This window comes from Rhincodon typus, chromosome 1 (assembly GCF_021869965.1).
Source record: "Rhincodon typus isolate 14 chromosome 1, sRhiTyp1.1, whole genome shotgun sequence".
In the NCBI taxonomy this organism is placed as follows: domain Eukaryota; kingdom Metazoa; phylum Chordata; class Chondrichthyes; order Orectolobiformes; family Rhincodontidae; genus Rhincodon; species Rhincodon typus.
This window is the reverse complement of record NC_063332.1, coordinates 30,632,967-30,650,065: the sequence shown is the minus strand read 5'-3', so window position 1 is coordinate 30,650,065 and position 17,099 is coordinate 30,632,967. Positions and strand designations below refer to the sequence as shown.

The following is a 17,099-nucleotide window of genomic DNA, read 5'->3' as shown; positions in this document are numbered from 1 at the left end:
CATAAAGGCATGCTGTACATGAGATGAGCAGCAGAGAATTGCATGAGATTACTCATTGAAGCTCAGAGAGAAGCCTTCAATGAAACTTCCTGATTTAACACTTTTAAAAAAAAAAAGATGCATTCAGCAAAAATCAGCTAAGAGAATACAAAAAAACAAACTCGGGTGCTTAAATAAATACATTTATTTTATACTTCTGTTGGTTTCTACCAAACTTTAAGCTTAAAAGCCCTTTCAAAAAAAGGTAGATGTGTACAACACATTTCAATTAGACCATAGCATTAGAAAATGCCTAGTTGTCATTTCTGTAAAAAGTTTACAATTTTAAACAATTCAGCAGGTTGTACTTCCTATCTGACAACAAAAGCATCAGAAAATGGTTCAAAGTCTACATTTTCTGTTTCACTTCCTTTCTAAGCAATTCAACTTCTTATAAAATTAAGCTCTTTCCCAGGGTCCTCATATCAGCAATATTCTCCCAACACTTTCTTTGCACTCAGGAAAAAAAACGAAGGTGAAAAAAGAGAAGTTGTAGCCCATCCAGTCCAACAACATTACCAAAAAAAGAGTAAGTGTGCATTATATTATAGAATAACGTGCTACGGTGGCAAAAGCTATGACACTTGGACCAATGCTGCAATTAACTGTTCTCTAATTACTGTAAACAAGCAATGCTGCAACAATGATGAAATGACATGCTAAGAGATTTCAGCCTTGACGATTGTGTTTGAATGCAAGAATAAAGTAATCCACATTCCTATTGACAATAGTCTTCAAGATTAAATCCAGAAATTAGAAAACAAAACTCTATGATATTGTATAACTGGGGAAGGGTGAACTTTTGACTTACTTTGGCCTTCTAAAGATGTGTCCATACTGTAAACAGGCCAAGCCCACTGTCGGTGTATAAACAATTGGCAGCAACTCTTCAATGTTGTCAAGCAAAACCCTATAGAATAGTTTTTCATTCCTTTCCTGTATCCCCATCACATAAATGTACCTACAAGAGAACAAAAGCAATGACAGCAAAGTTCTGCAAGATCATTCATGTGAAGATATTTTCCTTTAGCATTGTAAAGGCCTTAGAATAATTAAGATTTTTTAAAAAACAAATTTAACGTGCTCCATGTTTCCAAGTGTCAAACAGAAAAATGCCCAATCTTATGGCAAGAACGTAGTACAAAATCAAGCCAACTGCTTTATGCCAGCATTTATGCACCACAGATCCTCCTCCCTTCCCACTAGCACACCCTTGCACCCATTTCGTCCATGTTTCACCTCCCACCCTTAAAATCTATCAATGTTATTCAACACAACTACCCCTCTTCATGGTAATGTTCCACTTTCTCATCATTCTTTGCAGCAAAACAAGAAACACCCCAACTCCCTGTTGAATTACTGGCAACAATTTTAAGTTTGGTCTCAACACAAGTGAAAATATCATCTTGAGTTCACATTGCATATTGACAGTCAACAAAACTTGCCCTAAAAAGTCAAGGGTAGTACTTAACAACTTGATTATCTTTTTAAACTGTAAGATTTAGGTTCCTGTAATGCTAATCAACCACTCCACATACAAAAAGAGAAAAATTTAAGTTGTGTAATCTCATTCCTATAGTTAGTAGATTTTTAAAATCCCTAACTTTCCATTGTCTTTTCCCTCTCAATCCAAACTTTCTTTCCTTCTCCATTTTTCTTTCTCTACTTGCTTTAAATTTCATTTACCCATTCTGCTTCTCTAGAGTTACGGATTCTTTTTCTAATCTTTAAGTGTCACTAATTAAAGTTGGTTCTGTGATTCACCAAGATCCCAGATGTCCCATTGTCATCAGCATGTTGTCGTCAACACATACTTGAATCCTACAGCTCAGAAAATGTAAACTTAAAAAGGTGAGGGATGAAGTCTAAAAGTGACTCAGGCCAGATCAGAAGAGTACATTATGATCAATACTAGCTTAAAAACAGCTGAGAAGAATTTAAAAAGTGTCTATACCATAGGAATTGACAGTACTGCTTTTCTTATTAAAAAAAAGAAAAATAAATATTTTAAATGAAGCATTTCCAAATATTGGTCACATTAGCCAGACTGAATTGAATTCAACATCATGAGCTTTAATGTGTGGAGTAGAAATTGGGGGAAATAAGTTTTTATAATGTAAAACACTGTAGGAGCTGGAGACCTGCAAAGAAAATAGAAAATGCTGGAGAAAGTTGCTACGTCTGGCAACATCTGTGGAAAGAGAAACAGAGTTGATGTTTCAAGTTCAATGACTCATTTTTTGAAACAGGGATAAAAAGTTTAAAAAGTGTGTGTGAAAGAGCATAATAAATCTAATCTATATTTGTATCCAGTTATATGTTTTTCTGCTTATTCCTACAGAAGTGACCAATTGTAAAACTACAAAGTATTGGAAACACACAAACATTTATTTTGTGTTTAACTGATTTGTTGATCCACAAGTTGTAACTTCAAACAAAAAAAACTCAGATTTTGCTTTTAGAAATCGACACAATTTTCTTTCAATTTTTTTGAACTGCAAAGTGGCCACTAAAAATAGTCCTTATTTCCTAGCTAACAGTGGATTGCTATATTAATAGAAATATTTCTGACAAAAGTTAGCATATAAAAATAGCTGTTTCTGGCCAGCAATTTTTTTTTTTTTGTTTAAAATTTGCCATAGCTGGAGCAGCTGCTGACAACTCTTTTCAGCTCTCAAAATCAATGTACAAATCTTCAGCATGTCAACAGTTGATTTTAAACATGCAAGATTAGCATTTAATTGAAAAATCTTACACATAATGGCTCGACTTTCATCCAACTACGACAATAAAGCTATGTCACAATTAAACTCAAATTTGACATCTAATGAGTACGGTCAATATTAATAGATGTAGAGTTTTTGAATTACTACTTTTGCATGCAAAGGATCTAACCAACTTCATTCTTTTGGTTCTATTGTACAATGTACAATAAATAAGATAGCTCTTACTTTGTTAGAGGATCATTAATTTTTCCCAGGTTCTGTTTAAAGCGCATTGCTTGAATTTCTTGTGTTTCTATTTTAGGAGGTAGAAGTCCATGCAGGCCAAGAATCTGTCGTTCCTCTAATGAGAATGCCATGCCCTGAAAAGAGTGCAGAGTGCATTCACAATGTTTCAGCCCTGACAGTTAGTGTATTGCAAAGTGTATTCAAAGCTGGATTATACATTTGACATTAGGAGTCTAAAAGGAGATGCAATGAATGTTGCCTATGTTGTTTCGTGGAAATTCTGAGGAACAGAAAATCACCCCTTTTCAACAGTTGAATCCTTAAGGAACAATGAAACGTTGCTATAACCATTTTACAGTATTGTTTCAAAGTCTTTTCTACTCATTTATTTCAATTATACATTTGCTTCTAATATAAGAATATTAGAGATTTATATCTAATTTTACATGTCTTATCATATTTGTCAAGAGCAACTTACATTGTTTGAGACTATGCCCTTGCTGTGACTAGGTTAAAACTAGAGATTAAAGTTTTAAACTGCAAGATCCCATTAAACAAACCTCATTCTCGTCAAATAAGATTAATTAAAAGCAAACATTCAGCTTGAGTCAAGCACTTCCTTTATTCCGGATTGCTGTTGCCCTGTATTTATCTGAAGTGGTTAAGGACAATCTCATTTCAATTTTGCATTCTAAAATTCTGAATCTGCAGATCAGCAGATATCCAAAAATGTAAACTGCAACCTCCAGTACATTCTCTCTCTCAGTGATCTCCAGTGGTGGGACAAACATCCATGTCTAGTCATTGAAATTCCTTTCCTATTCCTCAAGTTGCCAAATTCTCTCTCTTCCTTAATACCCAACCTTTTACACAATATTATGGTCACTCTTCGTAAAATGTTCTGCTTTTGGTATTAGCTTATTACCCTAATCCTATAATACATATTAGAACTTTTTGTAACTGGCATTAACTGAGCACAAGAAGAACAAAACAAAACATAGAAAAAGTAAGGCTGACAGCATCTGTAGGGAGAAACCGCTTTAGTATTTCAGGTCAAGATCTTTCAGTTTTTTTCCAGCATCTTGTTCTAAATAAATGCAAGTGCTGCTATTGCAAAACAGCACTCTTCCCCACCATCATATGTAGTATGCAAATAGGTAGTGGTACAGACAAAGGCAAAATGTGAAACTTTTAGAATTTCTGACCTCTTTTCTTAGAAAGAAAGAATCGTGTGTCTGAAACAGGAACATAACTAAGGAAAAAAGCAAAGTTTTGGATGAAAGGTTGTGGACCTTCAACTACTGAACACTCACAGCATTGGCTATATTTCTTTATCTTAGCATAATATACAATATTAAAAAGTGCATGCTTTTGGTCACTAGATACAGGAAACTCTAGTGGTGCTCTAATATTAATGGAAAAATATTATGTTAATTTGTAAAATTATTACCTTATTTGTTCTGGGACTCAACATCAGTGGTTTGCCCTTCTCCTTCGTGTGGACAGAACGGCACATATGTACACATGGTCTTACAGCCAAATTAAGTCGCGACAACATCTTCAATATTTAGACTTCAGGAGTTAAAGTAAATCATATTAGCCATTTTAGTAACAATTTCACAGCATTCTAATATCAATACAAGTTTATTTAAAGCCCAAAGAAACTGGTTTCAAGAGGTGAAACCAAATGCATTTAGGTGGTAATAAGGTCCCTTTCTTCCCCAGTACCTTTTCCAGAAAAAAATGCCTAGTTTCAAAAAAAAACGTGGAGGGGTACACCTCCATTCATCCTGTTCATGTGAACTTGGGGAAAATCAACTGATTGCGACAGGAGTTTGAAGTGATTAATATAATTATTAACTTGCTTTTCACAACACATTTCAGTTTCCTTTTCTGTAACGAAATGATTTGATTGATTGCTTGGATTGTCACGTATACCTAAGTAGTGAAAAGCTTGGCTTGCAAGCAGTACAGGTACAGTAAGGAAGGATGTACAGATCATGGGGTGACAAAAAGACTTGGCGGGGTTACACCACACAGGACATGGGGCAAGAACAACATTAACAAGATCAACATTATTTGAAGATAGACAGTCGATTCATCAGTCTAATAACGACAGAAAAGAAGCTGTTCTTGAACCTGCTGGTGCACATGTTCAAGCTTCTGTATCTTCTGCCTAATGGAAGAGGTTGTGGAAGAGTGTTACCAGGGTGCAATGGATCTTTGATGATGTTGCCGCGGAAAGGCTGCCGGCAAGTGTAAATGGAGTCCGTGGATGGAAGGCTGGCTTCCATGATGGTCTGGGCTGTGTACACCACCTTCTGTAGTTTCTTACAGTCCTTGGCAGAACAGTTGCCATACCAGGCTGTTATGCACCCAAACAGTATGCTTTCAATGGTGCCTCTGTAGAAGTTGGTGAGGGTCCTTATGAACATGTCAAATTTCCTGAGCTGCCTTAGATAACACCACCAGATATATTTATGAATATAAAATTAAGATTACAATTTGAATTTTGTATTGGGTCTCCATAATAAAAAGAGTGTTACTTCAGGTTAACAGGAAGTAAAACTAACAAATTTTCATTCACATTGCAACAAAGCCTAAAAGGCTGCCAAGTTGCTAATTACACCAATAGTAGGCAATGAAAGTGAATGATCCAGATACATTCAACTTCCTGAAAGTTTTATGTACACAAATAATGATCATAGTTCAATAACCATCCTTTCATGCAGAACCACACCCATTCATGGTATAACTAACTGTACAGCAACATCATAGTCATAGACATTAAAGCCTAGTTACATATTTACTCATGTAACAATGTTGTAACGTGTTGCAGGTCATTCTTTTGAGGGTTTTAATCCTCAAGCATGCAAGAACATCTAAACCCCAATAATTCCTGGTGAATTTTTCCAACACTAGAAGTTGCTAAGAATTGCAAGTCCTCTAAATGCTGCTACTGACAATTTAAATTTTCACCAAAGGAGAGGCAGAACAAAGTTATGCATTCACTGCATAAGACATTATTCACAGAACCCTGAATTAATAAATTAAAAATAGTATTACTACTTTTAGAAATCATTACAATGATGTGGAATTCAAGAAATGTACTTGAAAATAGCTCCAGTAATTTCCACAAACTTCCCTTCCACAGTGGATTGGAGATTATCCTTGGTTGAGCATTAATTTAGCTGAATTTTAGAATCGATGTGCTGGAGCTATTGCAAGAAAATTAAAAAGATGCGACTTGAAAAAAGCGAAATTGATCTAGCAACAGGTACAGCAGTGTTAGATGACAAGTTATATAAAGTGCAAAAACATGCTGGTGATTACACCCTGACCAGAAAAAGCAGCATTTAATTTTGTTCACCTTCTGAACAATTTGATTCTTTGAGCAATGATTGTTAAAATCCTGAACCGAAGTAAAATTTATAAAAAGCTAACAAAGATTTGCTCATTACATCCCATATGTTTAGCAACTCTTACTTTTGTCCTTTCCCAGTGTAAGGCAAACTTATGCTTTTGATTATTGAGGTGGGTGCTGGCTTACAATTAATTTTCACACTCCCATGTATAGCTTACAAATAGTGTTCTTGCCAAATGTTTTTATGCAAATTTAAGACGTTGGAATTCAAGTTTTTTTCAGGTGCAGCCTAGCAAAACTTAAAATACAGAAGAAAAAAAAATACAAAAATGGAGGGAGGAAAGGAAAAGCCAAAGAAAAGACTGCAGCTAAGAAGACAAGATTTTACTTTCAAGAAAAATATAGGTAGCAGCAGCATCCCTTAATCTTTGTCTAGGCATCATCTTAGTCTTGAAGATCTATAAATTTGGACCAAGGGGTCTCTTTCTGTGCTTTATGACTGAGCATTGTCAGTTTTTGGCATAGATGTGCATTAATTTGCTTCAAAACTGAATTAGGAAAACAAAACACTGAATTTTGATTCTAAGTCACTTCCTACATTTAGAAAGCAAAAATTATTAGACATAACTTTACGTAAGAATGTTTTTGTCAGTAGTTGCAACCTACATTAAACTTGTGTCATGAGCAGAAAGCTGGAACAGCACAGAAAGCAGAACAAATAGAAATGTTTGAGGAAAGCTAAAAGGTCATGCTTAATTGCTTTGAATAGCACTAACTACATACAAGATAAAAACAATTAGATTAGAAATGCCCTCAAATGCACATCTATTTGTTTGTTCAGTCTTACCTTTTCCCTTCCTCCCAAGACAAAGTTAAACTAAATTATCAGCAACACTTGCTTCAAAAAAAAAACATCAGTTTAGCAACTCTTGCATAACTCTGGCTGGGGACAAGATTTTCTTTCAAAGTTTATGTAATTTGTCATTCTGATGAAGCTCTTTCTAGACAATACTACACCCATGTGAGCTATAGTATTGGTCAGAAATTAAGTAAGATGAACAAAATTTCACAAAAAGCATTTAGAAAAGGAAATAGAAATGTTCAGGGAGGACTCTCATTAAGCTAAACGCCTATCCACCAATGGTCAAACAAAACAGTGTTACATTGCACTAAAGGCCATTTGACTTGTCTGACTGGTTCTCTGCCCTTTTTGACTTGAACCCATTGGGCTAAACTCCTACCTTTTCCCATAACTCTGAACATTGGTTCTATTTAAATTATTATCTAATACCCTCTTGAATGCCTCACTTGAGCCTGCCTCCAGGCAGCACATTCCAGACCCTAACTACATTTTTTTTTAAAATTCACGCAAAGGATAAGGGTTTCATTGACTAAGCCAGCATTCATTGCCCATCCCTCACTGCCCAGAGGGCAGTTAAGGTTAACCACATTGCTGTGGATCTAGTGGGCCAGAACAGATAAGGATGACAACTTTCTTCCTTAAAATGACATTGGTGAACCTGATGGGTTTTTCCCGACAATCGACAAAAGATTCATGGCCATCATGAGACTCTTAATTCCAGATTTATTTCTGCCGTGGTGGGATTTGAACCCGGGTCCCCAGAACATTACTTGGGTGTCTAGATCAACAGTCCAGTTATAATACCACTAGACCATCACCTCCCTGCAAACTTGCTATGTGAAAAGATATTTCTCTCAACTTGCATTTGTTCTACACTTTCTAGCCAGTTACACTTTTGAAAACCTCTTAAATCTCGTCTTAGTCTTCCCTCTTGAAGGAAAATAGTCCCAGTTTCTCCAATTTATCATAATTGGAGGTTCTCATCCTTTTGGAAACCTTTTCTGCACTCTCTCCAATGTATTTCATCCTTTCTGTAAAGGTGTGCCGCCTCAAACAGTACATAATAACCCAACGAAGTCAAATTAACCTGCTATACAAGTTCAGCAAAACCTCTTGGCCTTTGTAGTCTATGCCCCATTAATGGAGTCTAGAATACCGTATGCTTTAACTCTCTCGCTATCTGTCCTGCCACCTTTTATGGCTTATCCAGATCTCTCTGGTCCTGCACACCCTTTAGAATAGTCCATGTTTTTTGTATCTAAAATGTATCACCTCACACTTCTCTGCATAAGCTTCATCTGCCAGCTGACTGCACCGAATTATCTATATCCTTTTGGAATTCTACCCTATCCTCCTCAACATTTACAATGCCCCCAAATTTGGTCATCCAAAAACTTTGAAATTGTCCCCTACAAAGATTAAATTACTTATATACAAATCAGGAAGGCAAGATCTCAATACCGATCCCCAAGGAACAGCTCTATCAACCTTCCTCCAACTCGAAAAATACACATGTATCACCACACTATTGTTCACCTAGTTTTCTACGCACGTTGCTCCTGACCCTTTAACTCCACGAGCCTTAAAACCTCTCATAAGGCTCATGTGGCACTACTGAATGCTGTCTGGAAATCCGTGCACATCACATCAACATTCCCCTCATCAACCTTCTGTTCCCTCTTCTAAAGAAAAACTCCAGCAAGTGTGTCATTTTCATCCTAAGGTGTGACATCTAGAACTGTATACAATAATCCACATGAAGTTCAACTAACGTTTTGTACAACATTTACTTAACAAACCCATTCTGGTTGTTCCCAAGTAATTCAAATTCTTCCATGTGATTATTAATTCTATCCTCAATGATTGTTTCTAGCAATTTTACTTTGAAAATTTGGAGGTAGGGAGGCTAACAGACCTGTAAATGCTGTGCTTATCTTTACAATCCTTTTTTGAAATGGGGCACAATACTTGCAATTCTCCAGTCCTCCGATAGCACTCCTGAATCCAGGAAAAAAATTGAAAGAATATTGTAAATGCATCTGCAATTGCCACTTTCACCTCCTTCATTAACCCAGGATGCATCTCATCTAGGGCAGGAGGAGTAAGGGGAGGCAATGGCCTTGTGGCATTATTGTTAGACTATTAACCCAAAGACCCCAGTAACGTTCTGGGGACCTGGGTTCAAATCCTGAGACAACAGATGGCAGAATTCGAATTCAATAAAAATTTGGAATTAAAGGACTAATAATGACCATTGGAACTATTGTCGATTATCAAAAAAACCTGTCCAGATCGCCAATGACCTCAAGAAAGGTAACTACTGTCCCTACCTGGTCTGACCATCAGTAGTTTAAAAGAAGCTGCATCATTAACTTGCACAGGATAACATGCTATTTTTCGCTACAGCAGATACATTGTATCATGAAATAATGACAGGCTACACATTCGAAACCAAAAAAATTTAGAATGAAGAATCTACTGATAACCATGACATCATTGTCAATTGTCAAAAAAACTCACCTGGTTCACTAATGCCTTTCAGGGAAGGAAATCTATCAACCTCACCTGATCTGGCCTACATTTACTCCAGACCCATAGCAATGTGGTTGACTCGCAATTGTGCACTGAGATGGCCTACTATGCCATTCAGTTGCACCAATCAAAACAATGTCTCAGAAATGAAACCGGATGGATCACCTGGCGTCAACCTAGGCACCGGAAAAGACCACGGCAGAAACAACACTGTCGACTCTGCAAAGTCCTCCTCACTAACGTATGGGGGCTAGTGCCAAAATTGGGAACTGTCTCAGGCTAGTAAAGCAACAGCTACACAGTCAAACTCACAGAATCATACCTTCCAGACAATGTCCCAGATACCACCATCACTATCCCTAGTGATGTCCTGTCCCACCGGCAGGACAAACCAGTCGAGGGTGCGGCACAGTCGTATGCAGTCAGGATGGAGTTGCCCTGGGAGTCCTCAACATTGCCTCTGGACCCCATGACGTCTCATGGCTTCAGTTAAACATGGGCAAGGAAACCTCCTGCTGATTATCACATACCACCCTCCTTAGTGAATGAATTGGTACTCCATGTTGATTAACACATGGAGGAAACACTGAAGATGGCAAGGGCCCAACATGTACTCCGGGTGGGGGAGTTCAATGTCTACCACCAACAGAGGCTCAGCAACAGTACTACTGATCGAGCTGGTCACGTCCTAAAGGACATAGCTGCTAGACTGGGTCTGCAGCTGGTGGCAAGGGAACCAACAAGAGGAATCAATATACTTGATCTCATCCTTAGCAATTTACCAGCTGCAGATGCATCTGTCCATGACAGTATTGGTAACAGTAACCACTAAGTAGTCCTTGTGGAGACTAAGTCCTGCCTTCACATTGAGAATAATGTCCATCGTGTTGTGTGGCACTATCACTGTGCTAAACGAGGCAGAGTTTGCACAGGTCTAGCAACTCTAGACTGGGCATCCACGAGGCACTGTGGGCCATCAACAGCAGCAGAATTATACTCCAGCACAATCTGCAACCTCACGGCCCAGCATATACCCCACTCAACGATTACCATCAAGCCATGGGATCAACCCCAGTTCAATGGAGAGGGCATGTCAGGAGCAGCACCAGGCATACCTGAAAATGAGGTGTCAACCTGGTGAAGCCAAACAAGACTACTTACTGCTTTCACTGTTTGGTGTGCAAGTGGTAGACACAGCTAAGTGATCCCACAATCAACAGATCAGATCTAACCTCTGCAGTCCTGCCACATCCAGTTGGGAATGGTGGCGGACAATTAAAACAATTCACAATTGGTATCACAAGTACACATTTAAATTCTTAAATGCTCCTTTTTGTTTTCAGCATCTCAACAGGCATTCTGGAATAAATGTTGGACTGGCAGCTTGAAAAGACTTCAGCAGGGCAGCAGACAAAAATAGCGCTGAGCAGGGTATAGTTGGGTGCCATTTGCACTGATGTCAAATCTGTCATGCTTTCAACTGACAACACAAAGGTGCAATGTGTATGTCAAAAATAAATGGAGCAATGATGAGGGACTGGTGAAGATTAAAAGGATATGAAATTACGAGGAGGATAGAATGTTGGATTAAAAGTTGTTTAGACAGGAGAAAACAGGAATTATTTGAGGTATTGATGTTAAGTGTTCAATTTTGTGGTTACTGTTCAAAAGGTGTAGAGGAAGTATAGTAGAAATTGAATTAAACCAAAATAATGCATGCATTAAACAATTTAGAAGACTAAACGTGTTCATCACCCTGTCCACGTGCGGTTCCACTTTCAAGCAACTATGTACCTCCACTCCAAGGTCTCTTTGTTCAGCAATGCTCCCCAGGACCTTACCATTATTTATACAAGACTTGCTCTGGTCTGCCTTACCAAAATACAGCACCTCATTTTATCTATAAAAAAACTGCAACTGCCACTCGTCGGCCCATCTGATCAAGGTCCCATTGTACTCCAAGATACCTTTTTTACTGTCCATTACACCAACTTTGGTGTAATCTACAAACTTAATAACCATACCTCCTATATTCACATCCAGATCATTTGTATAAATGACAAAAGCAGCGGATCCAGCACTGATCCTTGTGGCACACAGCTGGTCTCAGGCATCCAATCCAAAAAAAACCCTCTACCACCACCCTCAAGCCAATTTTATATCCAAATGGCTAGGTCCCCCTGGATTCGCTGTGATCTAATCTTGCTAACCAATCTATCATGCAGAACCTTGTGGAATGCCTTGCTGAAGTCCAGAGACATCATCTATCACTCTGTTTTCATCATTCTTCTTTTGCAACCCCATGAGATAGCTTAACAAAGTCTCAGAATCTCTGTAGAACCTTATTTAAATTTGCTTATACAGGTATTGGGGAACAAAGACATATCAAAAACCAGTTTCTCAATAAAGATGATATGGATTTGAAATAGCACTGAAAGAGCAGCATTACAACATGATTGAGCTGATTCAAGTTACACAGAAATCCATGTCAGATGTTACATGCTCAGCAGTTTGTATTTTGAGTAGTATAGCTCCAATTATGAAAGAGTCAGGTGGTTCAATACACGCACACATCCCTGTCAAGATTCTACTCTCCCTCACATTCTTTACTGAAGGAAAGAAAATAGCAACAGAAGTAGGCCATTCAGCCCTTGGAGCCTGTTCCTCCATTTAGTACGACTATCGCTGAACGTCCATCCCAGTACACCGTTTCTGCTTTTACCCCATACCTTTTGATCCTTTAGCCCTAAAGAACTATACCTAACTCATTGAACGTTTTGGCCTCAACCACTTTTTGTAGCGAAGACTTCCACAGGTTCACCAATTTCTGGATGAAGACATTTCTCCTCATCTCAGTCCAAAATGGCCTACCCTACATCCTTAAAGTGTGACTCCTTCTGGACTCCCCTGCCATCAGAAACATCCTTCCTGCATTTACCCTGTCTAGTCCTGTTAAAATGTTATTGATTTCTATGAGATCCCTCTCATTCTTCTAAAACCCAGTGAATATAGTCCTAACCAATCCAGTCTCTCTCTTCATACACAAGTCCTACCATCCCAGAAACCAGTCTGGTAAACCACAAATGAATTGCATGATTTAACCAGTCACGTATATTTGTCATTTGGGTCATTATCCAATGTCAAAGTCTTACATTTATTCAGCATTTTCAGAAAAACTGCTTGGTAATCCACCACCAGGATGAACACTTAAAATCCTCATTTTGCAATCACTGCATAGCTTATCTTACTGCAACCTAAGCAAAATTAAAACGCAAGTGGTAAAACCAACTGCCATGAGTCATGTGACTGGTGATTCAACATAAGGGAAGTTTCATGTAGTCTGCAGAATTTGAAAGATTTTCAATAAAAAAAGTCAACCTTCTACTAGAAAACTAAATTGAAATGGAATTATACAATCATACAATTAACTGAAAACAAAATACTCAAGTCAGGCAACATTTGTCAAGTGAGATACGGAGATAATGTAGTTTCAGGTTAATAACATTTATAAGATCTGAAAGCCAAAATGTCACAAGTAGGGCGCTCTTAGTGCAGTTATATAGGGTCTTGGCAAGGACCAAATCGGAGTATTATGTGCAGTTTTAGTATCCCTACCTTTTAAGAAAGGATATATTTGACAAAGAGGGATTACAGTGGATGTTCACTAGTAGATACTGGGGACTGTCCCATGAGGAGTGAATGGTTCAGCTGGCCTTGTCATTACATGGGCTGCTACCACAAATAACCTATTATCAGCCACTAATGGTCCCCTGGTCCCCTGGCTGATTCTCCCTGGCTGACCTCTTCCTAGCTACAATCAGTTCTGAAGAAGGGTCAGTGGAACATTAACCGTTTTCTTTCCACAGGTGCCGCCAGACCTGCTGAGATTTTAAAGCAATTTGTTGTTTTTGGTTCCTATGGGCCTTAGTAAAATTTTAGAAGGATGAGGGGGGATCTGATTGAAACATTTAAAATTCTAACAGGGCTGAACATACTACATGCAGAGAAAATATTCTTCCTGGTTGCGGAGTCTAGGACCAGGGTACGCAGTCCCAAGATTTATGACTGAGATGAGGAAGAATGTTTCACTCAGGCTCATAAACCTGTGGAATTTTTTTAAAAAATTCATTAATGGGATGAGGGCATCACTGGCCAGGCAGCATTTATTGACCTTCCCTAATTGCCAAGAGGGCAGTTGAGAGTCAACCACATTGCTGTGGGTCTGGAGTCACATATAGGCCAGACCATGTAAAGATGGCAGTTTCCTTCCTTAAAGGACATTAGTGAACCAGATGAGTTTTTCCGACAATTGACAATGGATTCATCGTCATCATTAGATTCTCAATTCCAGACACTGTACTGAATTCGAATTCCACCATCTGCCATGGCAGGATTTGAACCGAGGTCCCCAGAATGTTACCCGGGTCTCTGGATTAACAGTCCAGCAATAATACCACTAGGCCATCACCGCCCAATTCTGTATTACATAAGGTTGAGGAGATGAAGTCACAAAATTTATCCACAATTGGACATGAACATACTAAATAACATAGCCTTTAAACCTTCTGCAACAAAGTCAGAAGAAAGTCCTCCTCTGTCCTTACCAGGCAACCCCTTATGCTGAAACGTTGCCCTCTTGTCCTAAATGCTTTCAACATCTACCCTGTCAAACCCTCCAAGAATATTAATGTTTCAAAAGGTATCGCCTCTCATTCAAGGAATTATGACATTAGAGGCTGTAGAGAAATGTCCAGAGGTAAGGCAAGGACAGTAATAGTCTTGGAAGAAACTTCTTCACGTTCAGTGGTCGGAAAGATAGCATGCCAACTTTCTGATAACTCCCGTCTCTGCAAGGTGAGTTTGCCAAACAGTACCTCCCTTGACAATCCAAAAGCAAAATACTACATACATTGTAAGTCTGAAATAAAGACAGAAAATCTTGGAAATACCCAGCAGTTCAAGCAGATCTGTGCAGAAAAGAAAAATACAAGCTAACATTTCAGGTCATTGTTCTTTCACCATGTTTATGGATAATATTAGGGCTGCACCTGAGAGAACAGAATGCCGCAACTTAAAAAAGGTTATGGACTAGGATAAGAAGAGAGCAGAGAAATTGTGATGGATATTTTCACACCAGAAGTTCTCAGTAAAATGCTCTAGCTTGGGGACAAAACAAGGAAGGGGTGTAGGTGAAACATGAATTCTGAAGATAAAAAAGGGTCCACTGGGCAGACAAAAATTCTTGGCTAAAAGTATTCCAACTTTGTGCTCACAAGGAAAGCTCACCAATGTACCCAGCCAAAAATTAATTGATTTGGATGCATAAAGCAAAGTGGTGAAGCAAAGGCCTTGGCGTTCTGAAAGGTTGTGAAAGTTTTTGGAATAATCTCTCCCAAAGAATTGTGGATAGTCCATTGTTGAACACGTTTAAGGCTGCAGCAAACGGATGTATGGCCCTTTCGGCAAGCAGACGGGAAGGGGGAGTTGAATCGGAGATCAGCCACGGTCATAACTGAATGAGGAACAGGCTCAATAGGCCATTCTGTTACTATTTCTCCCGTTCTTGTAAACTGGAAATACAAGCCAGAGCAGCTTTCGAGATGGTGCGAGCTGGAGTCACACTGCACGCAAGCCGAATGCAAACAAGAGCCAAGGTTCAAGAAACAAATTATTTTAGAAATGCAAGTAATAATCGGGGGAAGCATGAAAGGTGGAAAACCGACTGAAATCCACACAGAATGAGTGAGCAGCCCGAAGACAGTTGCTGAGGAGAGAGAAGTGGGTATGAAAGCGAGTTTTGATTACACAGGAATTGAAGAACAATGAAGACGAACAAAGGGTAAAAACACGCCAAAGAGGAGGAATGAAGTTCTTCGCGGCGGTCAACCCTGGAAGAGAAGTGGCAGTGATTCAAACGCCAATGTGGTACACAAAAACACAACAGAAAATGAAAAATTCTGCATGCGGTTGCTCACAACCGAAAACAAACTGGGTACGCACTGGTGTAAGGGCCCAGCCGCAACCCTCAATAAGTGAAGTTGCCGAGAAGGAGAGCAAACAGTGTCTTCAGCAGATAAGTCAGACCCAGGAGAACCGCCTGATATACCCATCCTCTAGGATTCAGGTTCACACACCAGAATCGCCCGAAGATTTTTGAACATCAACCAGAGACAACTTACCACACTGATGGTTCCCGAATAGTCTCTGCAGCACAACTCCACACCCACAGATACCTCAGGTCATGACCCGCTGAGCGACGCTAGGTGAGACAGGACGAACGTGCGAGGGGAGGAGTGCAATTGTGGAGCGGGACAATAGATTGACCGACAGTCTTTCTGACCAATAGGGAAATGGTATCCTGGTGTCCTACATGCCGTCAGACCAATAGAAGGAGGGGATAGTGGGAAGGGAGAGGCGGGGCCATTAGCTGGAATCTGGCCAATAGGATTTAGAGAAGGCGAGAGCGCGAGATGTTGGGGTGGGGAGGAGTTAACGGTTTTATTCTTCGAAATTAGGAGCTGATGCGTCTGGTTTCTGACCGATTTTAGAGTTTGCTGTAAGAGTTGGACAAATGTCAATAGAAGCGTGGATGCTGGAAATCTGAGATAAGATATAAAAATCAGTCTGACAATTCACAGCAACCACTGCCGTTCTCAGGGCAACGGATCCTTCAATTATTTCCAGTATGGTTGGGCACCTTGTTGGCAGCAACCGTGAATACCGAAACAGAGTTAATGTTTCAGAGATAGGAGGAACTGCAGATGCTGGAGAATCTGAGATAATAAGGTGTAGAGCTGGATGAACACAGCAGGCCGAGCAGGAGGACTGACGTTTCGGGCTTTCAGAAATGGGGGAAGGGGTTCTGAAATAAATAGGGAGAGAGGGGAGGCGGATAGAAGATGGATAAAGGAGAAGATAGGTGGAGAGGAGACAGACAGGTCAAAGAGGTGGGGATGGAGCCAGTAAAGGTGAGTGTAGGTGGGGAGGTAGGGAGGGGATAGGTCAGTCCAGGGAGGATGGACAGGTCAGGGGGGCGGGATGAGGTTAGTAGGTAGGAGGTGGGGATGGGGCTTGAGGTGGGAGGAAGGATAAGTTAGGGCGGTGGGATCAAGCTGGGCTGGTTTTGGGATGTGGTAGGGGAAGGGGAGACTTTGAAGCTTGTGAAGTCCACATTGATACCATTGGGCTGCAGGGTTCCCAAGCGGAATATGAGGTGCTGTTCCTGCCACCTTCGGGTGGCATTGTTGTGGCACTGCAGGAGGCCCAGGATGGACATTTCGTCTGAGGAATGGGAGGGGGAGTTGAAATGGTTCACGACTGGGAGGTGCAGTTGTTTAGTGCGAACCGAGCG

General features: G+C 39.6%; 1 protein-coding gene across 3 annotated transcripts in view; it reads right to left on the bottom strand.

Moving 5' to 3' along the window:
• me2 (malic enzyme 2, NAD(+)-dependent, mitochondrial) overlaps positions 1 to 16,100 on the bottom strand; it is a 67,420-nt gene extending 51,320 nt beyond the window's left edge. Inside the window, exons 1-5 of one of the 3 annotated variants that reach the window (XM_048604018.1) lie at positions 15,928 to 16,100; positions 9,132 to 9,214; positions 4,441 to 4,562; positions 2,991 to 3,124; positions 851 to 1,000 (exon numbers count right to left, since the gene is read on the bottom strand). In XM_048604018.1, the coding sequence (XP_048459975.1) occupies positions 851 to 1,000; positions 2,991 to 3,124; positions 4,441 to 4,548 (392 nt within the window). In that variant the 5' untranslated portion in view covers positions 4,549 to 4,562; positions 9,132 to 9,214; positions 15,928 to 16,100. The remainder of the gene's footprint in view (positions 1 to 850; positions 1,001 to 2,990; positions 3,125 to 4,440; positions 4,563 to 9,131; positions 9,215 to 15,927) is intronic. The other 2 variants (XM_048604025.1, XM_048604010.1) reach the window with 2 other exon arrangements.
• Positions 16,101 to 17,099: the final 999 nt, after the last annotated feature.